Source organism: Micromys minutus, assembly GCF_963924665.1.
Source record: "Micromys minutus genome assembly, chromosome: 16".
Lineage (NCBI taxonomy): Eukaryota > Metazoa > Chordata > Mammalia > Rodentia > Muridae > Micromys > Micromys minutus.
In genome coordinates, this window is record NC_137985.1 from 26,163,930 (window position 1) to 26,188,400 (window position 24,471).

General features: G+C 39.4%; 1 protein-coding gene across 4 annotated transcripts in view; it reads right to left on the reverse strand.

Annotated features, from left to right (window-relative positions):
- Window positions 1–24,471, reverse strand: part of APLP2 (amyloid beta precursor like protein 2) — a 57,296-nt gene that overhangs the window by 26,073 nt on the left and 6,752 nt on the right. For all 4 annotated transcript variants that reach the window (XM_080930114.1, XM_080930113.1, XM_080930112.1 and 1 more), the window contains exon 2: window positions 258–431. In XM_080930114.1, the coding sequence (XP_080786240.1) occupies window positions 258–431 (174 nt within the window). The remainder of the gene's footprint in view (window positions 1–257; window positions 432–24,471) is intronic.

Consider the following 24,471-nt stretch of genomic DNA (forward strand, 5'->3'; position numbering starts at 1 on the left):
TTCTGACTCCTCCCATAGGTCCTATTTTAAAAGGGAATCTAAATGTAAGGTAAACTCAGCAAGCTTTCACAACCCAAAACCAATCTGACTGGGTATCAAGAAGCAAAATCTCTGCAATATCTGAATCATACCACACATACGTAGAAACAAAAGGGGCTAGAGCCCCAGTTTTTAGTACTGGGTCTTAGGCAGGGGAATACATGCAACCCTGACACAGAAAAGAGGGCAGAACGGGAGGTTTCTGGCAACACTCTTACCTCCTGGCAGTACTGAAGAACTTCTTCCTTTGTCCCAAGGCAGCTCTTGGTGCCTGTTGGGTCAGGCTCCCATTTCCCAGTCTGAATGTTCACATGCATATTCAGCTTCCCACAGAACATCGCAATCTGAGGCTCAGCAACAGCAAAGCCTGTCCCAGCATTGGCTGCAAGAGCCTATCAAAAGAGAAAACAGAAAGCTTTCAGATTTATTCAAAAGATCTGCAAAGGCAGTGATTTAATGATTCATACAGGATCAATTGTTTTACAACTAGTTTACTTTGTACAGTTGGAAGGTGCTGAAGAACCCTGTAGGAATATTCTGATGTGGTGTGGGGTAGAGGGGATCACCAAGCTGGCAAGATGGTTTAGCAAGTAAAAGCACTTACCTGAGTTTGAGCCCCAGGATCTACATAATGGAAGGAAAGAAATGACTTCCATGTGTGTCAAGACCCTTGCATCTACTCAACTGCCACCCACCTGAGGGGACAGGGGGACATAAAAGGACTACCAAAAACTACACTGAATTGAAGTTCCATCAAGTTTGAAAATAAGCACTTCCAGATAAATAAAAGGAAAATTCAATTTTGTATTTCCCTAAGTATGAACAAGTTTATACTGACTAATGTATGAGATTGGCAAAAAGTGTCTGTACATTAGAGTGTCTAAATAGCAAAACAGCCATAGTCTCTAACCAGTGCCCCTACTGTCCTGGCTCAAGCTAAATTTGGTAGGAATAGATATGGTTCAGTATCAATGAGGGATGGAGGAGTGAGAATCTCTTTTCAAAAATATTTTTATAATCTCAGATATTTACTTTTTGTCTTTACCACACTCTGGTACTGGAGTCAATCTAGGGTCTCACACATGTTAGGCCTGAACTCTACCACTGAACTATATCTGTAGCTCTTTTTACATTTTTTTTATTTTGAGTAGCATCTTGCTAAGTTACTCAGGCTTGTCTTGAAACTCACTTTGCCCAAGTGGGTCTTGAACTCTTTTCTTCCTGTCTCAGCTTCCTGGGTGGTTCAGATAATAAGCTGTGATACTGTATATAAAGCAAACCCATGCTGCAGGAAGTATGCCAGAATTTACAAATGACTTTTGGGTATATACAATGACGTGAAATGGGAAAGCTAACCTTTACTGAGCACTCAGAATATCCGGAACCTGACTACCATATAGTCTAATACAAGCTGCTCATTTCTTCAAATGCAAATCATGAGAGCAGAGAACAGCTAAAACTCCGAATAATTTCCCTAATTCACTCACTCATACAACAAGAAAATCTCCACCAAGCAACTATACTTAATGAATGTGCTTCCTTAGTACTCCATCTAGTGTCAAGTCAAAATTCACTAAAAAAGGAACTGGATTCCCAGTCCTAAAGAGGAAAACAACAGCACTGAGTGAACTGAGGAAGAATGTGACCTCAGTTAGAGTGGAGAGCTAACAGAGGAGGAGTAGAGCCAGGGAAGGATCTCAGCCTCCATCACTGAGAGATTTAAACAGCGCTCTAGCTCCCAATGTGCCCCTGCTGATCACAGAGGAGAAGTACACTCTCAGTAAGCAAAGGAAGGGCCCAGAATGCTTGATGTATGTGGTTCAACGGAAAATAGTGGTAGCTTGGGCAAAGGCGGTATACAGTAAAAAGAGATTCACAAACACAGAAGAAAATGGTAAAACGGGTGACAGATTAGATGTGGAGAATAGGAAGAGCACAAGTTAGGTTATTTGCAGTATTCTCTGAGGGGAATATTAGAACACCGTATTTTCTCTTGTGCATTCACACCATGATGCTCAAAAGTTATGGGGCTAGCAAAGCAGCATGGGCTGAAGCCACCAAACTTGTAAGGCAATATAATCATTTCTTTATTTAAAAGCTGATTGTCTCCGACACTTTGTTATAGCCTAATAATACAACAGTGATTAACAAAGTTTTTGCAATATTCAGTATGTGGAAGCCTTAGTCATGGAAACAGAACACTAAAAAGGATTTTATAAGTTATTCATGTGTCTTTTGTCCCAGTTCATCAAAAGGCAGAAATCCATGAGTTTAGAGCCAGTCTGCTCAACAAAACAAGATCCTAACTTTTTCAAGTAGAAAAGAAAGGGATGGAAGGATTTCATAAACAAAATTTTCTCATTCTGCATAAAAAATATTTCAGCCATTCTTTGGCAATTATCTATTATTATGACAAGACCTTGACCAGTAACAGCCCAGAAATAGGTGAAAAATAGTATTTAATAAAGGCAAGGCTCCTCTCAAGCAAATGCCCTCGAAGACACAGCACCCGTGCTTGTGTTACAGTAGTCCTTGGAAGTTATGTTCCTGGACCCACTGTGATTGCCTAAACTACGACCTACACTGAACTGTATACATGCTTTTTTCCTGTCATAATAAAGCTTCATGTATAAAGTAAGCATAGTAAGAAAAAAATAAACACCAAGGAGCTGGAGAGATGGACAACAGTTAAAAGGACCAAGGTTCAACTCCCAGCACCCACATAGCGGCTTACAACTATTTATAACGTCAGTTCTCAGGAAATGGACATCTTCTAGCCTCTGCAAGCACTAGACATATATACAGTGCACAGACTTACATGCAAGCAAAACACCCATACATAAAATTAAAATAAAATAAAAAAAAAAAAACAAATTTGAAGTAAAATAATTCTTAGCAACGTTTCAATTACATGTGATCTTGTATGAAGCCAACATGGAAGACACCTATTAAACAAATAGGGTTACGGTACCACATCTAATCATGTGGGAGATTGGACAGAGAAGGGAAGCGTTTGACCCCTAAGTCCTCAGAAAAAACAGGGATAAGAAGTGTTGACTGTTGTGTGTGCTCACTGAGCCACAGCATTGAAATGGTCGATTCCAGTGCATTTATCAGCCAAGACTATGTTCCACATGTTACTCATTATGGTCGCTGGCTAAACGACCACAAGACTTTCAACTGTATAAATGCTCAGTTAATGGGTCAACCGCGGAGGTCAATACATCAGTGTAAGTGCATTTGATTTCTGCAGTGAGATGGTCAGTGTTATCTTCCCTAAAGAGTCTAAAGTATCAGAGGTTAAAGCAACAGGAAGGAGAGCAAAACAGCCAGATCTCACATCAGTTACCACCAAGAAAGAGAGTAACTGGAATCAATCCAGACAGCTAATAGGATACAGTGATTCACTTCTGAGTTCAGAAAGATTAATCCTTGTGGTCATGAGAGACTCTCAAGACAGTATCCTCTGAAATATAAAAGGCCTCTGTGGGCCACATGTAGGAATCAACTAATCAAACATACCTCGATCCTCACCTAGAGTGTGACAGGGTCAGTGCTGTATGATGTTTGTACTTCTTTACTTGGAAATGTTCTTATTTAATGTGCTCTCCATTTTCTTAAGCACCGACAGCACCTTGACCCATTACTTCAACATATAAATCAATTCACTTTCTAAACTAGCATGTTACAAATGGGACTTCACTGCCAAGTCAGCTCTTCTGATATCCTGTGAACTTGGAATCCTCTACCAAAGAAAATTAATGCCCCCGCCCACACACTGGCACTTAAGCCAGTCCCTGTAATCTATGCACACGGCAGCACTTTCAAGACTTTGAAAACAAACTACATCAACTGCTTTCCTAGCCAGTGCCCCCATTTAATAATTCATTCTTAATAAAAAATCCCATTTTATTAATTTGGCTCGGAAAGAATTCAGCTATCTAAGAAAAGGAATTCAACTTAGTAGACGGTGCTCCTAATAATCTGAAGCATTTTCAGTCAATGTCTGAAACATATGTCTGTGGCTGCAACTAGACCATCCTTAATATCACTTCAGGAGCCCAATCTCTGGGTAGAGCTCATAAACTGCCTCCCTTCTCAAAACTGCTGGGACCAATGCAGCTCTCCTACCTCACAGTTATATGGTATGCAGCAGTTAATTCTTTCCTCACAGAACTATTGTCCCCAAATCAAATCTAATCTAGCCTTATCATTTGATAAAGAACTGGGAGTACCGTCCTCAAGGGCAGGGTTTTCTCCTATAGGCGTGGAAATGAGGTTTCCTTAGATGGAAAGGGACTGCTTAGTGATACACTCCACTGTTTTCCAGACAACAGCTCAGTTCTCATGAAGAGCAAAGCAGATCTCTGCAGCGTCTAGCTAGGCTTACAGGCCAGTGATAAAGACACTCTTATTCAAATGTTCTTATACCCTTTTCAATAAAATTTAAAGATACTATTTCATTCCTTTTCAAATACTGAACAAACAAACCTTCATGATCACCAGGCAGTGGCGGCACACACCTTGGGCAGAGACAGGCAGATCTCTGAGTTTGAGTCCAGCCTGATCTACACAGAGTTCCAGGACACCAGTGAAACCCAATTTCTAAATATAACAATTTAACTATAGGCCCACAAACTTTTCACCAAGAATTTTCTTATCAAAAGAAAGTGAAATACATCCTGTTCTTAGCACACTTCAACATATTTGTCTCAGGAGAAAAAAAACTAAGTTGGGTTGGGGATAAAGCTAGAAAGAGCTGGGGGAAAAGGATATAATGAAACTATAATATATGCATATTTTAAAAAATGAGCAAGAAAATAATCTCTCTCAGGCTGTAGTTAACTACAAAAAGGAAGACAATTAGAGAAGAAACTCTAACCAGAAACTAGTGTGAATTTCACCAGCAACAAAACATTTTAAAAATCAGGTGAGTGGGGCGAGGGGGAGACAGAACTGTTACAAATCGGTAAAGATCAGGCACCAACATCAAATGAATGCAATGTGGGAGCTTAAACAGGATGCTGGAACAGAACAGGAAAAGGCCACTGGTGAGGGAAACCAGAGCAATCATTTGCATAAGCTGTGCCAACACAAGCTTTTGTACTGGACCTACGGGTTATGTAAGACATAAATTCCACAGCTGGGCATAAAACACTCAAAGTAAAACTATTTGAGAGCTGATGTAGCTTATCAAAATAGCATCAAATCATCACACACAACCAATGGGTTAGATCCTAGCATCACCAAAACAATCTGGTAGTTTTGTTTTAATCTTGATCACTGCCTAGACCCCACTCTGGAGGGCATAGTTTCAATTTTACAAATTCTATCTGTCAAAAAGACAAGACATGCTGGGTCTGGTGCCATGTAACTATATCTCAGCTCCTGGGAAGCCTGGGGTGGAAGGACTGTTTGAGTCCAAAAGCTTGAGGCAAGAGTAGGCAACACAGCTAGACCTTACCTGAAAAAAGAGGGGAGGAAGGGAATAAAAGGAGTGAGGGAAGGAAAAGACACCCTTGTAGATCAGACAACCAGTAACAATTATCAGAGCACACTCAACTCCTGAAAAGCAAATGCCCTAATATAGTAGCATATGATAGCTATTATACGTATGAAACACTGTTAAAAGTTTTTAAAGCTGTTAAAAGTGTGAATGGTTAAACCAGTCAATTTGACCTTTAGATGCCACCTCTAGGATGTCTGGGATGTCATACCCACAATGTGCACAGTTCATAGGCAGGGGTGTCAGAGTGAGAACAAAGATGGCATAGCATAGCATTTACCTTTGCTTCCTGAGAAGCATGCAATCTGAAGTCCCAAAATCCTGATGTCACAGCTAGAGCTACTTCTGATTTTTTAAAAAACACTTATTTAATATGAATGCTGTCTCCAAGTACACCTGATAGCTAGTAGAGGCATCAGATCCCATTACAGATGGGTGTGAGGCACCATGTGGTTGAACTCAGAAACTCTGGAAGAATCCTGCCAAACTGAACTGGAGCCCCCAGGTTTTGTTGAGACCCTATGTCAAAAAGTAGGGCAGGACACATTAACTACAGAGTAATAACACCCAAAGTGAGCTTCTGGCTTCCCTAAAAGTGCATATCCATGTTCCTCTGTTAAGCCTGCTCGACGCCCCCCCCCACAAACACATGCATTATTTAAAACAAAACAAAAGGCTTTTATGATATTGCATGAGCTTATATATATATTTACCACACAAATATAACAGACCTTCAATAAATAATTGTTTTAAAATAAATTTTAATACAAAGTATTTGAAAAATTGCTTATCACACAAAAGAAGTTCAAATATTTATAAGCATCATTATCAAGACTTGAATTTCTTCATCTGTAGAACAAGGCTACTAATATGCCTACTCCTCTCAGCCCTGTTACGAAGATTAAGATAATGCACAAAAGCACTATGTGCAATTCCTGCTGCAGAACAAGCGCCATTATCGCTGTGCTCCTAAAGATTTTGTTCTCTCTGGCTGCAATTACACACAACTGGGCATAAATGAGAGAGAGGCAACCAAATGAACACATGAGGGCTCCATGTATTTATCCATCTTTCCAAAACACAGGCTGGTATCAAACTGGGTTAAAAGAAATAGATTTAAAAAAAAAAAAAAAAAAAAAGGTTGCATTACTGCTCCATGCTCTATTTTGTGGTAACTCAGTCATAAAATATTTATGGAACAGCCCTGCCATCTTTACAGAAAACTATCAGAGCTGCTTGTTTCCTGGCTCTGAACCACTTTCCAGCTGAATCAGAAGTGAGGCCAAGACAAACCTGTTCCTACTACCAAGGTACATCTGAGACTGAGATATTATAGGGACTGGTGAGATGGCTCATCAGGCAAGTGCTTGCCACACAGGTCAGATGATCCAAGTCAGTACCCAAAGCCTGTATAAGGATGGAATGAGTCCACAACATTGTTCTCTGACCCGCACACAAGCACTATGGCTGCACCATGTACACAACACACACACACACACACACAGAGAGAGAGAGAGAGAGAGAGAGAGAGACAGACAGACAGACAGAGAGAAAGAGAGAGAGAGAGAGAGAGAGAGAGAGAAAGAGAGAGAGAGAAGAAACAACAGCACTGAAAGTTACTTCTTTTGTCAACTTCACACATATACATGAAGTACTTTTGATCAAATTTACCTCCAATTTGTTATTTTTATATCCTTGCATCTACTTTTCAGCTACAAAAATCTTACAAGAAGTTAAATCCTTTTTCATCTTCTAATATTTGTTACTTTGGTGCAAGATAAATAAATTTTAGTTTATAAACTACGATTTAAAGGTTGAGGCCTTTTTTTGACACTGTGACAGATAAAAGTCTGCTGTCCCAAAAGTTCTCCAAGGAATTCCTCTTGTGAACTCAGAGTCACCATCTCCCTATGATAACACAACAGTCATTTGCCAAACTCTGCAAAGCATGCCAGCTAACTGCAGAAATCAGGAAGCCAAGGGGCTTCTGTATTGGTATAGTATTATCTAAATCGTGTGCACTTAGACTTAATCTTTTAACTCACCAGAACTAGAATATTTAGGCTGTTGCTAAGAGCTACATGTGCAGAGTTAGAGAGAATGTACAGGAATGAATTTACTTAAATCTTAAGGAGAGAAATGATTCAAGTACAAAAGCCTAGGAGATGCTATGGATTAAATATCTGTGTTCAATCTAAATTATCCTCAATGAGTCACATGACAAAAATGACGGAGAGTTTTCTACAGAATATCCAAACCCGAGCCTGGCAATCCTCTTAAGTTATAAGCAGCCTCTGGATGATCTGATGCTCTAGACTGTTGTGTTTTTATATGAATTGAATACTATCATTCTAGAAATTATATACATTTTTTAGGTTCTTATAAATCATATTTCTTAAAATATTCCACTTACCAGATAATTCTACTAAAATGAGAATTTAACTTGGAAATTTTACCAACGTTGAGAAACTACCCAACATTCTGTTTTAGCCAAAACATATATTTAACTATACAGAGTCAAGATTTAATATGAATGACAGCGTATCAGAGATTTGAAACTGGATCCACATTGGTTCACTTGTATAGCTAGGAAGGGGTATGAAATCTTCTATACTTATTTTCACATGTGTGCGTCTTTTGCTCCCATGTATGCGATGAGCCATGCACACACATTAACTGCAGAGGTCAGAAAAGGGAGGTCAGATCCCCCCTGGAACTGGAGTTAAAGACCGTTTTCAGCTGCCATGTGGGTACTGGGAATTGAGTCTTCTGCAAGAGCAGCCATTTCTCCAGCCCTAGGATTAATTTTACTGATGCTTTAAGTCTAAAGTTCCCCAGACACCTACTAGGGAGATAATAAGGTTACAACACGTTTGGTGACATCCTGAAATCTAAGTGGCAGAATGCTTGCCTAAACTGCATGAGGTTTTGGGTTCAACCTTTAGCACTGCACCATGACTACAGCTGGAGTGGGGGACACACATCTGCACCAGTGTATGCACACAGTATGTAAGGCATTAGACTGTCTTCTTTCTAGACTGCGAGTCCAGAATTCTGAGATACCTTCTTTTCACACTTTGTTACTAAAAAGTCATAAAATGGCAGCACTGGTAAGTAGGTAGTCCTTTTTAAAAATATGGTCTTTTTATAATGTGAAGTAACTACGACCTTCTCTACCCAAAACTGCCTTGTTGGGCTTGTGAGGTGGTCAGAGGTAAAGCTGAATAGATTCCTGAGGCCCACATGACGAAAGATTAGAACAGACTCTGAAGTTGTCCTCTGGTTGCCACATGCACATTGCTGTCTACAAAATAAATATTTTTGAAAATTATAAAAAACAAACACTGGAAGACACAAACCTATTTCAAGCATCTATGATACTGGATGGCAAGAAATTCTTAGGTAAATAATCTGTATCTTTCTTTGTAACTAAAAATGATTCTTTTAAATGACTAAATGATTTTCATAGGGCAGGGAGTTTACTTTTTAAAAAAGCAAGTAAATGTTTAAACAGTTCTGTTACATATTTCCCTAACTGCAAACAATATTATATATAAATCTTGATTAATAAATTTTAACTTTTAATGTCCATTAAAACTGGGAGAATAATATATGAAAGTGTTCCACCCTCTTCAAGTTCAAAGCAAGTCACATCTTTCTCATAATTTATATAGCATTTAAATTTAAAAGTAAATAGACTGCACCATCAGCACGTACTAGATCTGCTTTCAAACAATAATTCTCCCTGCCTTGGACCTATGCCCACAGGCATTACTGTAATTATCAGCAATTAAAAAAATAAAGTAATAAAGCTAATACACTCCATAAGTCAGTATGTTGACTGTTTGCCGAATGGGCCATTAATTAGCCTTTCTAGGTACATGCCACCTAACTACTAAATAAATGCATAAAAAGAAACAGGAAAACTTATGAGCAATATTAAAAAGAATAAGTAAGGAATGAGACACACATACACCCCCTACATGGGTGTATGTGTGTCTCATTCCTTACTTATTCTTTTTAATAAAAAATACACATACATGGCAAAAAGTACAACAGCACTTTAATTCTGCTATTCAGGTGGCCACCAGGGAGTTGGTCAGTCTCTGCCCTTCAGGATCCTGTCTCCACCCAACTCTGGATCCCAGAAACACTAGTTAGTTCCAGGAGATCCACAACAAGGCCCACAGTCCCTGATTGAGTCCATTCCTAGATGTTCCAGACCATTTTCAGTGTAGGCTCAAGCCAAGGTGCTTTGTTCCAAGTCCTCGCCTGTGATTCTCTTTCCCGGTCTTCCTAAAGCAGATGTGTTCAGGATTCTGGTCAGTCAATATCCTCAAAAACTGTTCCAGTCCAATCCAAGTAAAGGTTCCTCCCAGCCTCCCTCATGTGCCTGCCACATCAGCACTAAAACTTAAGCAACTTTCTAACACTTCTATCTAGCAATAGTACCTAGCATATAGCAGGTAATCATTCTGTTCTATCAGAACAGAATCAGACTCTAAACCCAGACAGAGCTCTTGAATTGTTTTATACATTTCCCTAAACTACAGTCAGCAGTGATTTCTAAGTCAATACAGCATTAGCATGCTTACCAGAATATTTACAAATAAGAAATGTGTGCTAAAGAGGTGTTTAGCAGTACTTGATGTTCGTGCAGTTCTAGCTCCTACCTCAGGCAGCCACTGCACAACCACTGCAATTCGAACTCCAGAGGATCTGATATCCTCTTCTTATCTCCACAGGCACTTGTGTGTATGTGACATAAACTCAGACATACACACACATTAATTTTAAAAAAATCTTTTTAAAAAATCTATGCAAAAATAAATGACTAACTTTTTAAAATCTATATAGGATGACAATCTTCAATTTTAAAAACTATAATGTTTGCTGAATGACTTTCTTATGATTTGAGAAACAAGGCAGGATCAATATTTGAGACACATACTAACATAGTCCCCGGCCAATGCAAGCACAACCCTCGGAGGTTGGACCTGAAGGCTGTCAAAGTCCTTCAGCTGATGTTTACTTCCTCTTAAAGTTTAAGACGTCATGTTTTATTCGTGGGACAGGGTGTTTGTACCACAACACATGTAGAAATCAAAGGACAACTTACAGAAGTCAGCTCCTTTATCTTGTGAGTCTCAGGAACTGAAGTGGGGCTGTCAGGCACGGCCCTAGAGTCTCCTTTACCCACTGAGCCATCTCCCTGGGTCTACACTTTACAAGTTTTTCACTGTTAAGTCATCACACTGTCTTAAAGTATCCACTCTCATGTCCTGTTAGAAATTCATTTCCATATCATACATGTGTGCTATGGATTACAATTTCCTGTTTTTATTTTTATTTTATGTGTATGTTTTGTCTGAGCAAGGGAGTCAGATCCATTAGAACTGGAGTTACAGTCGTGAGCTGCCGTATGAGTACTGGGAATTGAAGAAGAGTGCAGGTCCTCTGGAAGAGCAGCCAGTGCTCTTAACCCGAGCTCTCTCTCCAGCCCCACAATTTGTTTTAAAGATTCTCTTTCTATGTGTTTATGTTTTGTTTGCTTGTATTTTGTGTACCACATGCATGCCTGATACCCTCAGAGGCCAGAATAGGGTGTCAAATTGCCTGAACTAGAATTAGAGATAATCTTTAAGCCACCATGTAAGTATTGGGAATTGAAACTGGGTATGTTCAAAGTCAGTGATCTGAACTGCTGAGACATTCTCCAGCCCATACTCAGGAATCTATTTCTCCCAAGATGTCTTAATCACTGTTTTATTGCTGTGAAGAAATGCCATGACCACGGATGGCACTTGGGCCCTAGCTTATAGTTTCAGAGGCTTATTATCATCATGGCAGGGAGCATGGCAGTATGCAGGTAGATACAGTGTTGGAACAATAGCTGAGAGTTCTATGTTCTGATCTGTCCTCAGGCAGCAGAAGAAGAACTGGGTCTGGCTTGGGCTTTTGAAACTTCAAAGCCCTCCTCCAGTGACACACTTCCTCCAACAAGGCCACACCTTCTAATCCTTCTCAAATAGTGCCAATCCCGATGACTATGCATTAAATACATGAGCCTTTGGGGGCCATTCTTATTCATACCACCATACTGGAATTACCAATTGTATCTTTCTTTTTTACCTGCTTGGTGCCCAAAACAAAGACTAAGACTGTCAGAAAGGCTCATGAATGCTCTGCAGTGCACACACAGGTCTATTGCTCTTCTTTCTTTCCTGAAGTTAACAGTCTACCCCCTCTCTCTCCATGCCCCCACTCCAACAGAAGCTACTATTCTCCAAGCCAGGGGTACTTAAGAGTGCTACCTCTGGTTTCCCCACTGTTTTGTCTTTCTTGCCTGACTTCTGTTTTAGGAGCTGACCAATTTCTCAGAAAACACCTAAAAACAGAAAATTTCAAACATAACATCTCATTTATGTACACACTTTATGGGTCATGTACATAAGCACTAAATTGTGGCTGGAAATTACATTTTCCCTCAGAATTTGAGGGATTCTGGCACTGCTACTGAGAAACCAGAACAAATCTGACCCTTCTGTGCAGGCCTACTTCTCCCTAGCTTCCCAATATTTGGAATTGTTTTTAACTTCAACCTAATGTGCCTTGCTGTGGCCTTTGTATCCATCACCAGACCTAACCCTTAGTGGAATGAGCAATTCCCCACTTGTAATCTGCTGTTTTCACTCCCTGGATTTTCTAGACCAAGCCTCTAGTTTCTCTCCCTTTGCTCTTCTTAAAGTTTATTCCTTCTGATATATTTCTCAGTGGTATATATATAGTACATGCCTGGTAGGTATAAGGACCTAGGGTCTATCCTTCAGCATCATAAAAAATATAAATAAATAAAAAGCCTCTGGTTACCCATTCTAGTATTTCCAGTTGAAGCTGGCATTAATGGTCTATGATGGCTGCCTTCTTTGTACATATGCTCTGACGGGTTCAGCTTCTTCACCTGCATACGTCATACACACAAATCCAAACAGTGATTCTACCTGGTGAGGATCTTATCCAGCTTTGAGTTCATGCTTTATAGTCAATCTTTTATATAAACACTAAAGATAGTTTAATCTGTCCTGAGTGTTATTTCTATTGCTTTAAAAAACAACATCACAGCTTCTATGACTTTTATCAACTCACAAGAATAATCACTCAATATAATATACAAGATGTTTATTAATGTAGATGCCAAGGAAGCTAACAGAACCTCAAGGAACCTTTTCTGTAACCGTTTCCATAAAAGACAGCAAGAAAGATTTGTTTAAGTTTCCCTGTTTTAATAAAAACACTCGAATCAACAGCAACTTAGGGGAGGAAAGGATTTATTCTAGATCACAGTCCATCATTTGGGGAAATCAAAGCAAGAACCTGAAAAAGCAGGCCTGCTTGCTATTCCATGCAGAATTTCCTCTAACCTCTGAACTCACTTGCAGCCTAGGAATTACAGCAGAAACCACGGATTACTCACAACACATACTTGGCTAACATTCTTGCAAAGCCCAGGACCAACTGCCTGGATAGTGCAGTCCACTAAGGGCTGGGCCCTCCAATATCTATTAGCAAACAAGACACTCATGCCCACAAGGCCATCTGATATGGGCAATCCCTTATAGACTCTTCTCAGGTGATGGTTAAAACTAACTACGACAAGGTTGCACTGAAGAAAAAACAAACAAAAAAACATGTAAAGTTAAGCAGAAATATTGGAAGAGGATAAAGGAGTTAGCAAAGGCACCACTATAAATTATGGCTCAGGGTAGGGCACATGTCTAGCATGCTCAACAATTCAATGCACTGTGGAATAAGAAAAATTACCAGCACTTAATTACTCTAGGTTTCATTTTTCATGGTTCCTGTTATCTACAAAGAACCATAGCCTACAAATATTGAATGGGAAATTGTAGAAATAAACAATTCATAAGTTCTGAATTGCTTACCATTCTAAGTTACAAAAATAAAATTTCATTCTGCCCCACACCTAGGATACAAATCATTCCTTTGTCCTATGTCACTTCCCACCTAAGTCATTTAGTAGCTGTCTGAGCTATCAAACTGTCCCAGCAGCACAGCATGCATGACCAAGTAACCTTTACCAAGACACAAAAGTCATAATGGCTGCAACTCAAGCCACCTTTTTCTTGCTTGCTCGCTCCCTCCCTCTCTCACTCCCTCCTTCCATTCATTCATTCATTCATTCATTCATTCATTTTTTGGGTATACATTAAACCTAGGTCCATGTGCATGTCAGGTATGCACACCACACAACACTTCTTTCATATACCATATTAAACTATCACAAAGGGCAAGTTTAGTTCCGTAAAATATATTTAAGCCATCTTGATTACAGAATTGTTAAAACCGTCCTGCTTACTAGTATAATTACTGTGCCTAATTTATTAAATGTATCATAGATACCCACATGCATATAGACCTGTACGTATATACATAAACACTTATATATCTATATATGCATAGGTGTATAGTTGTGTGTTTGTGTGTATGTGTGTGTTCAGAAAAAAAAACAGTAGATAGAGTTCAGTACACTGAGTTCTGGAATCTAATGCACATTTTGGAACACACTTCTCAGTGAGGGGAACCATTATTAATGGCAAGAGATCATTTCTCAACCAGCTTTCTCTTCCTTTTTTAATAAGGGTTGAAAAGCCAAAAGCCTATACATAACAAATAGAAAACAGGAGGACTGGAGAGATGGCTCAGTGGTTAAGAGCACTGTCTGTTCTTCCAGACTTCCAGAGGTCCTGCATTCAATTCCCTGCAGCAACATGTGGCTCAAAACCGTCTGTAATGAGATCTTATGGCATGCAGGCATATATGCAGATAGAGCACTTGTGTATAAATTTTAAAAATAAATAAAATCTTTGGGCTGGAGAGATGGCTCAGAGGTTAAGAGCACTGACTGCTCTTCCAGAGGTCCTGAGCTCAATTCCCAGCAACCACATGGTCGCTCACAACCATCTATCATGGGATCTGATGCCCTCTTCTGATGTGTCTCAAGATAGCTACAGTGTACTCATATGCATATACTAAATAAATGTTTAAAAAAACAAAACAGTAAAGTTGCAACCTAGGCAGTAGGAACCCTTTAAAAAGAAAAAAAGAGAAAGGAAGGGAGGGAAGGAGGGAGGGAGGGAGGGAGGGAGGGAGGGAGAGAAAGAAAAAGAAAGAAAGAAAGAAAGAAAGAAAGAAAGAAAGAAGAAAACAGGATAGCACACAGCATCACTGACAAAAGGAGCCTGTTGTTACTTGGCCCCTGCTATCAAATGTCCTAATTTCTTCAAAACCTGGTTAAGATCTTTTTAAGATTAAAACTATTACTTGAAAATGAAAATATGTACCTAACATGATGAGGACAAAACAAAATAGGGACAGCCACATTTTATTCGAAAGCTGCATTTTTTTTTTCCTTTCTTAACCTAAATTTAACATATTAGGCTTCAGAGTAAATAGGGCTGACAATCTAAAGAACAAAATTTGGCAAACCTAAAAAGTATAAGCTAAAATCTGATGGATCCTGTAAATTACAAACTTACTATAATAATTAATTTAAAGATCTTAGCATTTGGGCACAGGACATAACTCAATGACAACGTATGCTTAGACTACACATGACCCCGGATTCATCCTCAAGACTGAAAAGATCTTAAGATAACACCACTACCCAAAGCAATCTGCAGAATCAATGCAATTACCTATCAAAATCTCAACAAAATAGAAAGGCCACCACAAAGGTCATTATGGGAATCTCCCAATCTTGAAAAGGAGCAGTTCAGAAATAAACCTTTATATAGATGGCCAAATGATTGTTGACAAGATTGCCAAAACCATTTAATAGGAAAAGGGCAGATCCCTTAAAACAAATGGTCTTGTGAGAATGAAATTGGATTCCTACCGTAAATTACATATAAAAATAAACCCAAGCGTGTGGAGATGAGTCAGTGGGCGAGAGCACACATCCACGTGGGCACCGCTGCTCACACCTATAACCCAGCTTTGGGAGAACGAGGCAGGTGGATTTCAGGAGCTTGACACCAAGTTCAGCTCCAACAGTGAGCCTCCAATTCAGAGACCCTGTTTCTCAGAGGAAGGGACTAGATAGACATCTTCCTTTGGTGTCTTCAGGCAGACTTGTATACACACTCTCACACAAGTTAACTCAAAACTATGGAACACCTTAAACTCAAAGCTACAACTCTCAGAAATCTCAAGGGAAAAGCTTGATGGCATAGCTTCTCTGTTATGACATTAAAACAGGTAACTACAGGGAAGAAATTCAAAATTTTCCCTTTATCAAATTTAAAAACATTGTACATCAAAGAACCCTGTGTCAAAAGTGAAAATGACATGGGAGGGAGAACTCCGCATCACTGCTCTGATTCACACCCAGAAAAATAAAGGGAACTCTTGCAACTCAACAGCATAAAATTGTCTGGTTGGAAAACAAACATTTTGAAGACATTTCTTCAAAGGAAAGCCAACACAGAAGGACATTCAGCACCACTAGTTATAAGACTAACACAAACCCACACCACAGCAAGATGCTGCTCCACACAATTAGGATGCCTGCTACCAGAAACTAATCAATCTGAGGGGAAAAGAACTACTACCAAGGATATGGAGAACCTGGAACCCTTGCTAATGAAACAATGCTAATGAAAATGTGAAATTTATGGGCACTACATAAAGCAGATTAGCAATTTCTCAAAAATGAAAACAGAATTACCAAAGACCTAGCAATCTCATGCATGACTACATAGCCAAGGGAAACTAGAGCATGATCTGGAAGAGACTACTGCTCACTGCAGAGCCAGCATGCAAGGCTGTGTACCCCACTCTGCTACATCCACAGGACAAGCAAACAAGAGGTAACTATCAGCTTAGGCCTAGAATCCCATAACTAGGTGAGTGCTGTAAAACCACAAGGGAGCCGGTGAGTGAGAGGGAAAGGAGGAAACTGTCTATGTAACTCAGCATTAATGAGCAAGGAATACACTGGTCCATAAGCAAATAGTGATTCCACTAGTGTATGTCCTCTGAAATAGTAAAATTATAGAAACAAACATCAAAATTGTAGAACCAGAGCTGAAAGGAAGAAAAGGTTGCTATTCAACAGGTCGAAGTTTCTTTATAGACTATTCCTAAATTCTAGATATCCACTATACAACCCTGGCCAATACTTAACAGTGCATTGTGTGATTAAAATTAAAAGGGTTGGTGATTGAGTCTGGTAAGCAAAGTTTGTCTTGTATAGAATATAGACTTAAGTTTGATCCCCAGAACTCACAAAAATAGTGCCAGTATGGGTATTGGTAACACACATTATAAGTCCCACAGAATGTGGAGACAACTGGGGCTCTCTGGCCAGCCAACTTAGCAAGCCAAGGAGACCTTGTCTCAGAAACCAAGGTGGAAAGTGCCTGAGGAACACATGCACTCACACACATATGCACCAACATATGAATGTATCTCCACACACAAAACAGTGAGGACTAATCTCACTGTAAATGTTCTTGTTGACAATAAAAAGTTAACCTTTAAAATGATACATTTTCTATTATATATATTTTTTACTACAAACTCCAAAATGTGGATTTTTAGATTGTGTAACTTAAAGAATTTTTTTTCATTTTTTGGCTGACATGTAAACTACTATGAAATAATTCTATTAATAACTAATCAGTAAGAAGGGAGGATTATGATAGATTGAAACAAGAGCTAAATGATGGTGACACACACCTTTAATACCAGAGGCAAGAGGCAGACAGATCTCAGAGTTCAAGGCCAGCCTGGCCTAGAGTGTGAGTTCCAGAACAGCCAAGACTACTTAGAAAGCCTCTCTCGAAAACATACAAAACAAAAACCCACTGACTAGGCATCAATTATCATTTGCCCCAAGAGAAGCATATTTTTCATTCATCTAGGAACTACACTGTCATAACACTACATAGCAATTCAACTCCTATTGATTATGCAGAATCCATTACTATGCCAACACCTTCAAGTTTTGAACAAGTTATATCCAGAAGTTCTTTAAATGACTGCCTAATGTGTGTCTAATGCTTCATTCAACTGAAGCAGTGCTCAGAGGATAGAGCACTTACCCAATGTGCAGCAGGCCAGGGTCATCCTCAGTACCACAGAAACCAGGCACTGTGGCATCCATCCAAAATGTGGAGACAGGAGGGCTCAAGCTCACTGTGCAGCACAGAGATGAGACAGCCTGGGTCACATGACTTTTTAACTCAAAGGAAAAAATTGCAACATTCAGTGTTTTAAAATATTTTTGGAATCCTATAGGAAAAGAGTATTTAAATTGATATTTAGACATTGCACAGATTTAAAGAGTTCCACTTGCAACCTAAACACTAAGAAGCAGAGGCAAGAGGACCCATGCACTGTCACCCTCAGTCAGCCAGGTGAGCTCAAGGCAAGCCTGGCCTACACCAGACTGTCTTTAAAAAAACAAAACAGAACAGAACACAACAGAATAAAAAATTCACACCTAAATACATAGCAGTAAAATATCTAAAGGCAAGACTCAACAAACTTTCTTTTAAAGAATGAAAACATTATTGATAGAGAGTTTGCAGAGATGGCAACGTCAGTAATTGATTCATGTAAGTGATTTGAAACATTCAATACCAGGAATGGACCATGATCTTTATGTCAAACAGTTTTACCATGTCTTTTTTAAATTCAACATTTTTGCTTATGCGTGTGTTATGTGTATGTGGATAGGCGTGTGGAGGTCAGAAAACAACTTCAAGAGTCTGTTGTCTCTTACCACATGGGTCCTGCAGGTCATGAAGGCTAAGTGGCAAGAACCTTTACCTGCTAAACCATTTTAATTTTCCTTGTTAAAATAGATCTATAATAGAATTTCTATTTATCACTTTAAATTGTTGTTATGTGGTAGAGGGTATGCATATCATGCAATGTCTGTGGAAGTCAATTAACAACTTAATAGGGTTGGTTCTCTCCTTCCAACTTTGTGGGCTCTAGGGGATCAAACTCAGGTTGTCCAGGCTCACACAGTAAGCACCATACCCATAAAGCTCTCTTTTATCTTAAAGATCATATTTTGGAATGGAGAGGGAGGACAGGCCTTTAAGAACTTGGAAAGACAGAGAAAGGCAGATTTCTGTAAATTCAAGACCAATCTGGTCTATGGAGCTAGTTTAAGGACAGTCAAGTCTACAAAAAGAAACCCTGTCTCAAAAAAACAAGAGCAAAACAAAAAGATCATATTTTTTTCCTGATTAGTGAAGCTCTTAAATCACTTAATTGGGGTTAGCAGTTAGGATAAGATAACTCTTTGAAGAGGATCTGTGGGTCTTTTCTCTGGTTAGTTTTTCTTCTTGAATCTTGTTTTCAAGCATGAGGTGCACTTGTTGAATCATGAGAACTCATATAGCACATGTTTCTAGTCCCAGCACTGGAGAGCAAAGCTAGGAGAATCCCTAGGGCTTACCACCCAGCCAGCCTACCCTAAACTTTACATCCAGGGCCCCAGTTAGGAAGCCTATCTCAAGACAAGGTGGACAGCTCCTAAGAAATGACACTTGAGGCAGACCTCTGGCACACATGCACACAGACACGCACATGGATATGTACATATACACATATATGCACATGTACAATAGACATTTTTTTTAAACTGATAAAAAATAAAAACATTAAGTAAAATGAGTTTTTAAGTTATGAGTGAGATTTTTCCTTCCAGGGAGAGAAAACAAAAACTTAATCAGAATAAAGTGGGGAGGGGAGTACATAAATCACAGAAGTGGCAGGGCTAGAGAGATGCCTCAGTGAGTAAAAATGTTTAGTATTCTTCCAGAATACCCAAGTTTTTTCCAGCTCCTATGTCCAACAGCTCACGTGTACTTCATAGCTCCAGGGGATCTAATGCTCTCCTCTGGCCTCCTTGGGCACCTGTGCACACATGGCATACATATGTAGGTTGATGTCAAGGTGATACATGACTGGACAATAGAGAGTGGGGAGGGAACAATGTTTTTGGTAAGGCAGGAGAGGAGAAAGCAGAAGATTCAAGAGGAGCAACATGGAGGCAGACGTAGATGTTCCTCTCGGTGCATCTCTATATGGATAAAGGTTGTTATGAATATTTTGTAAGGGGTGGAATTGTACAGGATGATTTGACTTATCTAGGTGAGCAAATTATACCAATTGGATCAGATTATTTTGGTGTGTTCTTTGATGTGGAAACTTAATTTGAGTTCAAAAGAGGGTGTTGTGATGGGATGCACAAAGCCTGCCACAGAGTTGGGATGTGTGTGTGTGCAAGGCTTGACAACAACCCACCAAGGGAAAGTTAAGTGAAAACAGCACTCTGGGGCAGCTGTGGACCACCCGGATCCAAAAGCAGCCAAGGGTGGGTAGAGTGGACCTCACGGTAGAAGAAACCAGGTGCCCGGCTCCACAGCAGAGCAGCTTCCAGAGAGTGAGACTATACAAAGACCATGTGGCAGAGTGACAGCTGGGTTTAGTAACCTAGTATTTTCATTAGTTACCACAACACACATACACATACACAGAGAAAAAATAAATCTTAAATAATAATATGCCTTTTTCAGTTACTACACATACACACAGAGTAATAATCTAAAAAGCATGAAACAATTAGAACAAGTGTAAACAAAACGTATGCCTTCTTTTTGTGAACACAAGAAAAAAATTATCATCAATAATGCATATTTTGGGGCTGAAGAGATGGGTCAGATCAAGACTATTGGCTCCTCTTCCAGAGGATCAAGGTTCAATTCCCAACACCCACATGGCAGCTAACAACTGTCTATAATCAAACGCCAAGGGATCCAACACCCTCCTACAGACAGACATACATGCAGGCAAAACATCAATGCATAAAATAAAAAGTAACATTTAAAAGGACACATTTTAAGAAATTTCAAAGACAACAAACAGACCAAATACTCTATCAATACAATTAAGCTTAAAATAGCAAAGACAGCCAAAAAAATAATTCCAAATAGCTGGAAATTAAGGAATATGAAGGCTCGTTTTGATTGACTGGTTATATGTCAAAACCATTTTGGGAACATGGAGGCGAAATTCTAAACAAAACATCAGCAAACCAATCCAAAACAGTAAGTAAACAAAGTAGAGGGTGAAAGGAGGACTATGAGACCATAAAAGTTTTGGGGAAATAAAGGGCTAGAGACTCAGATCAGTTAAAGGCACTGGCTGCCCTCTTGGAGAATGCAGGTTTGACTCCCAGCAACTACTCGATAGCTCACAACCATTTATAGCTCCATTCTGGGGAATGTGACACTTCCGCTGTCCTTGCAGGAACTGCATACAGACACAGACACACAAACAAGCAAAATACTCATACACATTTTAAAAAAGACATTCATACCAAGCACTTTTGTTATGTTTACAAAGACCAATGGGACTGGTAAGTATCATATAAATGGTAACCACAGCTTCACTGTGAGACCAATAATAGAAGATATTTGACCAGCTCTAACAGTTTCAAATACATAGAACATTTACTAGAGTTCGCTAACCAGTGTAACTAAGAAAAAAGGGGGAGGGGGGAGTTGTTCAAATGGACTGGCCATCAAAAAACAAGCAGTCACCAATCACAGAATAAGTTATTCAACTTTGGACACAAGCAAAGTTATTGGACAAAAAGACAATTTTACAATATCAAACTGCAATTGAGGAAATGTCAAATTTGATGTTTCCCCAACTAATCTATGAACTCGGTGAAATAACAAATCCCAACAGATATGTTTTTGGTGGCATGTAGTAAACACACAAAGAAAGAAGTAAGTTTTTTAAAAATGGAGAAAATAACCAAGTTGCAAGGGCTAATTCTAGTAAATGTAAAACTTATTACCTAGAGCAAGAACTGAGAGGACAATGGAACATAAGAAATTTAAAACAGATTAACACATTTTTAAAAAGACTAATAAAAGTGGCGCAGTAGAGCAAAGGGGAAAGACATCTGGGGGCACAGGACTGTAATTCTAGCACTCAGGACGCTGAGGCAGGAAAATCACAAGCTCAAGGCTGACTGGCCTAGGTACCATATCAAGATGATGCCTCAACATAAAAACTGAAAGGGCTGAGGTTGTGTCAGTCAGAAAGCCCCTGTCTGGCAGGTGTAAAGCCCTGGGCACAATATCCACCAGCACCACCCCAGGTAAGAGATAGAAAGAACAAGCCAACCCTGACGATCATATCAGGTGCACTAGCTGTATGATGTGTTGGGTATCTACATGGAAAGCAGAGCTTCCTCAAGAGACAGTATTAAGAGAGTAGGGATAGGTGGGAGAGATAGCTCAGTGGTTAAGAGCACTTGTTCCTGCAAAGGACGCAAGTCCCAGCATCTACCTGCAGCTCATAACTAGCTATGCCTCAAGTTCCAAGGGACCCAATACCTTCTTCTGGCCTCACAGGGCACCAGGCAAAGAGTGTGTATACATATATGAAGGCAAAACACTCACATAAAAAAAATTTTCAAAATAATACCCTTTGATGGGGTAGCAGTTAAGAACTATGGTTACTCTTCCAGAGGACCAGAGTTCAATCCCCAACACCCACATGGCAGCTCACAACCATCTAACACCAGTTCCAAAGGATCTGGCACAGACATGCAAGCAGAACACCAATGCACATAAAATAAATAAGCTTTTTAAAAATCCTAAATAAATAAATAAATAAATATCCTTTGGGGGTGTCTATTGATTAGTTCAACCAAAGAGTGTTTAGCATGCCAGAGGCATGGTTTTATCACCAGAGCCTAAGAAAACAAACAGAAGTATTTTTAGTAAAGCCACAGAGAGAAAGCACATCTTAACCCCAAGTGAAAACAACTCAAGTGTCCAAGTAAGTTGTGGTTTTACTCATACAGATCAGCAATAGAATCCAATGAGCCACAGCTATGCTCAGTACAAACAACTCTCAAAAACAAGTTTAGTGAAAGACACCAAATACTCTGGAATACACTGAGTAATTCCATTTACATGAATCTTAAAAAAACAAAACCCAGAAATTTTAATAAGGACTCTGTTAAGACCACAAAGAAAGCAAAGAATAAATATGTAAAAGCTGGGGCACCGCCACTTCTGGAGTACAGAAAGAAGGCATGGCTTTCTTCTATGTATCTGCAAATCTTAAAAGCTCAAAAATAAGCAACAGTAAGAAACTAATCTCAGTTGGTAGAGAATGTGCCCAGCATGGTCAAGGCCCCAGGTTCCATGCTACCAAGTATAAACCAGACATGGTAGTTCACAGTTGTAATTCTAGCAAAGAGAAGTAAAAGCAAGTGGATCAAAAGTTCAGGTAAAACAAAGAATGGTGCTGCACATCTTTGAGGCAGAGGCAGAGGCAGTGGCCGGTGGATTGGTGCATACCAGGCCAAACAGGACTGCACAATGAGACTGAAGTCTCTTCAAACACAACATAGTTCAAGATTATCCTCTTACACTTGCTGTTGAATGTAATCCCTAGAGATCCACAAACTGAAAAAGAACTGACTCCTGCCATGCACACGCATGTACACATGCAATCTCTCCCTCTGCTTCTCCCTCTCAAAAAAATGTTAAAACAACAACAAAGACTTATGAAAAGCCTGGTAAAGGAGGACAAGTAAGTAGGCACCTTGATATCTGAGTCTCAAATTCTTACCTCATAAAATCCTCACAGCGGGCTCAAATAATGAGTCCTGCATCAATGAACAAAAGATTTCAACCATTAAAGCCCCCAGGAAGTTTATGAAAACATGAATGGGAATGCTAACTTATCAGCTCAAGGGAAGAAGTTCAAACAACTACTTCCTTTGTAATGCTTTATTTCTGTCTGAAGTGTGTTAGTCTTAGTTTTGCTGTTGGTAGTCCAGGCTGGTCCTGAGCCCCTAATCGTCCTGCTTCCATTCCCTAAGTCCTAGAATCAGAGAGGTGTAATTGATTATATATATATATATATATATATATATATATATATATATATATATATATATCCCTGACCTTGAGGGCTTTAACTTCCTATCCTCCTGCCTCAGCCTTTAGAGTGCTGAGATTACAGAAGTATGCTACCAGGCCTGGCTAATTGTTTTTAAGTCTAAAGCAAGCATTATAAATGTTAAGATAAACAAAAGCAGATGTTGGCTAGACGTGTCTTTAAAGATGCTATGCTGTAATTAATTAAAGGAGGTAAAATAAGTGTTGCCCTAACATTTCATCTCTCAAAATAAAAATCCTATTTCTGCCCTCCCAAGTCATAAATTTAGCATTGCAGGAGGGAAAAAAAGGAATTTGAAAATAGTTTTTACCACACTACTAAATCTTCCATTTTCCTCTCCAAGTCCATTTGTTTATATTCTTACAACCATTCTGCTGTGGGTTACATCTCTCAAAAAATGAAGTATAACATCAGTAGAAGTCATCTGCCATGCTAGCACCAGGACCTGAGTTCTCTTCCTCAGCACCCATGTAAAAATCAAGTATAACAGTGACATCTACAGTCAGCCTGGAATAGGAGAACAGAGACAGAGCCTCAAGTTTGCTTGCAAGCCAGCCAGGAAGTCTAGCTCTTGTTTATTCAGAGACCTTATCTCAAAAATAAGGTGAACAACAACAGGAAAATTCCTGACACTGATCTCTGGCTTCCACACCATACACACACACACACACACACACACACACACACACACACACACTAGTACTTAAAAGGAAGTAGAACACTGTAACATGATAAAGCTCATCAGGTAAACTTTTAACCCAGAATAACTCAGTAGGTAGGAATTACTTGTTTCTCTTTAAACCAACTCATATACATAGCTTCCGGAGTGGAGAGTGCTCTAGTAACATACAGACACTGGGTTACTACCAACAGTATCTCTTAAAACCAAGCCC